The 3,333-nt window shown below is 53.3% G+C and overlaps 1 protein-coding gene across 1 annotated transcript; it reads right to left on the reverse strand.

The window, feature by feature from the left end:
- Window positions 1-1,232: 1,232 nt before the first annotated feature.
- ASCL1 (achaete-scute family bHLH transcription factor 1) lies at window positions 1,233-2,987 on the reverse strand. Its single transcript, XM_008576546.1, has 2 exons — window positions 1,679-2,987; window positions 1,233-1,316 (listed from the first exon to the last, which is right to left on the reverse strand). Exon 1 carries the CDS (start codon window positions 2,419-2,421, stop codon window positions 1,726-1,728), a length of 696 nt encoding a protein of 231 aa, XP_008574768.1. The 5' UTR covers window positions 2,422-2,987; the 3' UTR covers window positions 1,233-1,316; window positions 1,679-1,725.
- Between the last annotated feature and the right edge of the window lie 346 nt (window positions 2,988-3,333).

The raw sequence follows: 3,333 nt of genomic DNA on the forward strand, positions 1-3,333 counted from the left end.
AAAAGGAAAAAAAGTTTTATTACGAAACTAGTTTGTATAAAACAGGGTTATACATTTTTTTTGTAAGTTTGTAATAAAACAGTAAGAAAAAAAAGCAGTGATAGAAATTTTCCAAAAGGCAACCTATCAAAACCAACTGGTTGCCACTTTACGTTTGGACAGTAGCTGCATAAACTTTGTTCTTCTTGAACAGTATTTAATAACATCATTAATACATTAACAACGTTTCTATAAAGTAAGACACATTGGTGCTGAAGTACATCTGGTGGCCTTTTGATCTCACCTATGAGGGGAGTTCTTTACAAAACCACATAGGGAAAATGGCAGTTGTAAGGTGAACTACACATCTAAAATATGCAGAGGTAATAGCATTACATGTTAAAGTATCAAGATATACACATTTTAAACCATTTGTACAAAACTTCTATAAATTTTTTTCTCTCTCTTTCTCTCTTATGTACAAAAATATCTTAATATATCCCCAAACTGGTTAGGATAGATACAAATAGATTTTTCTTATAATAAAAAAATTCACAGAAGATTGGAAGCATTCTACGATGAAAACGGTAGAAAAGACAGTGTAAGGGAGGGCTTGGGGTTTGGGGAGGGGCCCCGGAGCTGGGTTTCAAAGGACTGAGTATAGCATAGTTTCACTGCAGACAGATGTCCACAGCTTATTGGGGTGTGGCGTTACTGATACGAAAGACACCAACCCATTTCTACAGGGCTTAGAACTGCACTTTGAGAGAGGGGGAGGGGAGGTGAAGTCACCCGAGCCAGCGCTTTCAGCTCTGGGTGCCAGTGGTGGGTGGGAGTGACTGTCGGATGTGTGCTGCTCCCTTCTGCCAGGAGCCCACTGCTTTTGCACACAAGCTGCGTTTGCACGTTGACTCAGGTCCTTGTCGCTCCTCAGATCGCCATGAATGACTGCAGTGCAAAGATACTGTTCTGAGAGCATCCCTGTTTTCTGAGAGCCTTGCTCTCAGTCATGCATCGCTTAGTTGTCGTTGGAGTTGGTTGCCTGTGGTGTTTGTGTGTGTGTGTGTATGTGTGTGTTCTTTTTCATTCTTTTCTGCTCTTCTATTTCCTCTTCTTCTTCTTTTTTTTTTTCTTTTCCTCTTTTTTCCCCCCTCCAAACGTCGCTGACGAGAAAGCACTAAAGATGCAGGCTGTGTGGTCACCCTATAGTTCTTTTTCATTCTTTTCTGCTCTTCTATTTCCTCTTCTTCTTCTTTTTTTTTTTTCTTTTCCTCTTTTTCCCCCCCTCCAAACGTCGCTGACGAGAAAGCACTAAAGATGCAGGCTGTGTGGTCACCCTATAATATAAGGAGAATAGCGGAAGAGATTAGTGCGAACTTGAAGGCTGGTGGTAGAGGAAGATGGAGGTTTGGGGGAGAGTCTGCCAAGTAAAACACCTCTTTTGACATTTTCCATACTCTGTTCGCCTGCATCTCCGCATCTCACCCAGACCCTCTACTCCTGGGAGACCTGGGCAAAGCCACTTTCAGAGGCCAGTGCTGAAACTAACAAAGTAGTATTTGAAATGGGCAAACTTTAACAAATCATTTAAATAACTCCCCCATCTCCGTGGAGATAGCCCCCCTTCCACAGACACTCAGAGGGAGAGGAAAAAAACGGAGACACGAAGACCCCTTGCTCACCCCCAAATGCAACATACCTGCTTCCAAAGCCCATTCGCACCAGTGCCTGACCAGGCCCAGCCCCTCAGAACCAGTTGGTGAAGTCGAGAAGCTCTTGCTCCTCGGGGCTGAGTGGGTCATAGGAGCCCTCGTCGGAGGAATAGGATGAGACCGGTGAGCCGGCCATGGAGTTCATGTCGTTGGAGTAGTTGGGGGAGATGGTGGGCGACAGGACGCCAGCCTGGAAGGCGGCGCTCACCGCGTCGTGCTCGTCGAGCAGCTGCTGCAGCGCGCGGATGTACTCGACGGCCGAGCGCAGCGTCTCCACCTTGCTCATCTTCTTGTTGGCCGCGCCATTGGGGACATGCTCCCGAAGGGTGGCAAAGCCCAGATTGACTAACTTGACGCGGTTGCGCTCGCGCTCGTTGCGGCGCGCCACAGCGGCAGGCTGCTGCTGCGGCAGGCTGTAGCCGAAGCCGCTGAAGTTGAGCCGGCGTTTGCAGCGCATCAGTTCGGGCGAGGACGAGCGCTGTCGCTTGACTTGCTTGGGCGCTGACTTGTGACCGCCCCCTGAGGGCTGGCCATCGGCCGCCGGACTCAGCTGCGGTGCCTGCTGCTGCTGCTGCTGCTGCGCGCTGTGCGCGGCCGCAGCCGCGGCTGCAGCTGCCGCGGCTGCAGCAGTGGCAAAGAAGCAGGCTGCAGGCGGCAGGAAGGGCTGCTGGGGTTGCGGCTGGGGCTGCTGGCCCGCGCCGCCGCTCTCCATCTTGGCAGAGCTCTCCATGCGCAGCGGCCGCCAAGGAGTCGCGGGATCAGAGCGAGCGGGGACGCGAGGTGCGGGGCGCGCGAGGGGGACACAGACAGGACTCGGGTGCACGAACAGAGGGGGAAAGAAGGGGAAAGACGAAGAGAAAGCCCAGAGGGAAGTTAGGAAGAAATGACAAAATCCCCGGGAGCCTTCTCAGACTGAGAGCAAAGAAGGTGCAAATGCGTTTCCTTCTCCTACGCCTTCTCCACCCTCCTCCCCTCCTCCCTTCGCGGGTTGGCCTCTGGAGCCTCGCGTGGCGCTCGCGTGTGAGGCTGCCGCTAGCGCCTTCGTGTTTGAAAAAAAAAAAAAAAAAAAAAAAAAAAAAAGGCAGAAGCAGCAGCAAAAGTCAGTGCTGAGCGCGCTCCGCTGAGTCTCCCGTTCCTCTCTCCCTAAGGCTGCGCTCTCTTGCGCCCGGTCTCGGTCTCTCCAGCCGTGGCTCAGGCTGTTTGTATTATTTTGTTACCCCCCTTTCTTTCTTATTTCCTTCTTTCACTCGCCCTCCCTGGCTGGCTCCCTGTCGGTGCGCCTTCCACGTTCCCTGGCCAGAAGTGAGACAGTGCTGGGCGGCCGGAGTGCGGCCGCCTTTTCAATGGGACACCCGGCCCCACGCGCAGCCCTGGCCCCGCCTCGCCCCCCACTCCCCGCTGCTGCAGCGAGCGGCTGCAGCCCCCACTTCCCCCTCCTCTTACCTCCTCCTCCCACCCGCTCCCTAAACTCCCCCTCCGCCTCTCCCCTCCCCCCTCCCGTTCCCTGCGCCGACTCCTTGCAAACTCTCCATTCAGCAGGGTTTGTTGTTGCAGTGCGTGCGCCTGGCGCGTGCCGGACTCCCGGCTGAATAAACAGGCGGCGCGCTCAGGGCGGGCTGCAGCCGGGGGCGGCTCTAGAAAG

The sequence above is a fragment of the Galeopterus variegatus genome, unplaced genomic scaffold (genome assembly GCF_000696425.1).
Source record: "Galeopterus variegatus unplaced genomic scaffold, G_variegatus-3.0.2 Scaffold1365, whole genome shotgun sequence".
Lineage (NCBI taxonomy): Eukaryota > Metazoa > Chordata > Mammalia > Dermoptera > Cynocephalidae > Galeopterus > Galeopterus variegatus.

What these genes read in the sequence shown, in the direction of transcription:
- ASCL1 (XM_008576546.1), bottom strand. Translation starts at nt 2,421, where the DNA reads ATGGAGAGCTCTGCCAAGATGGAGAGCGGCGGCGCGGGCCAGCAGCCC.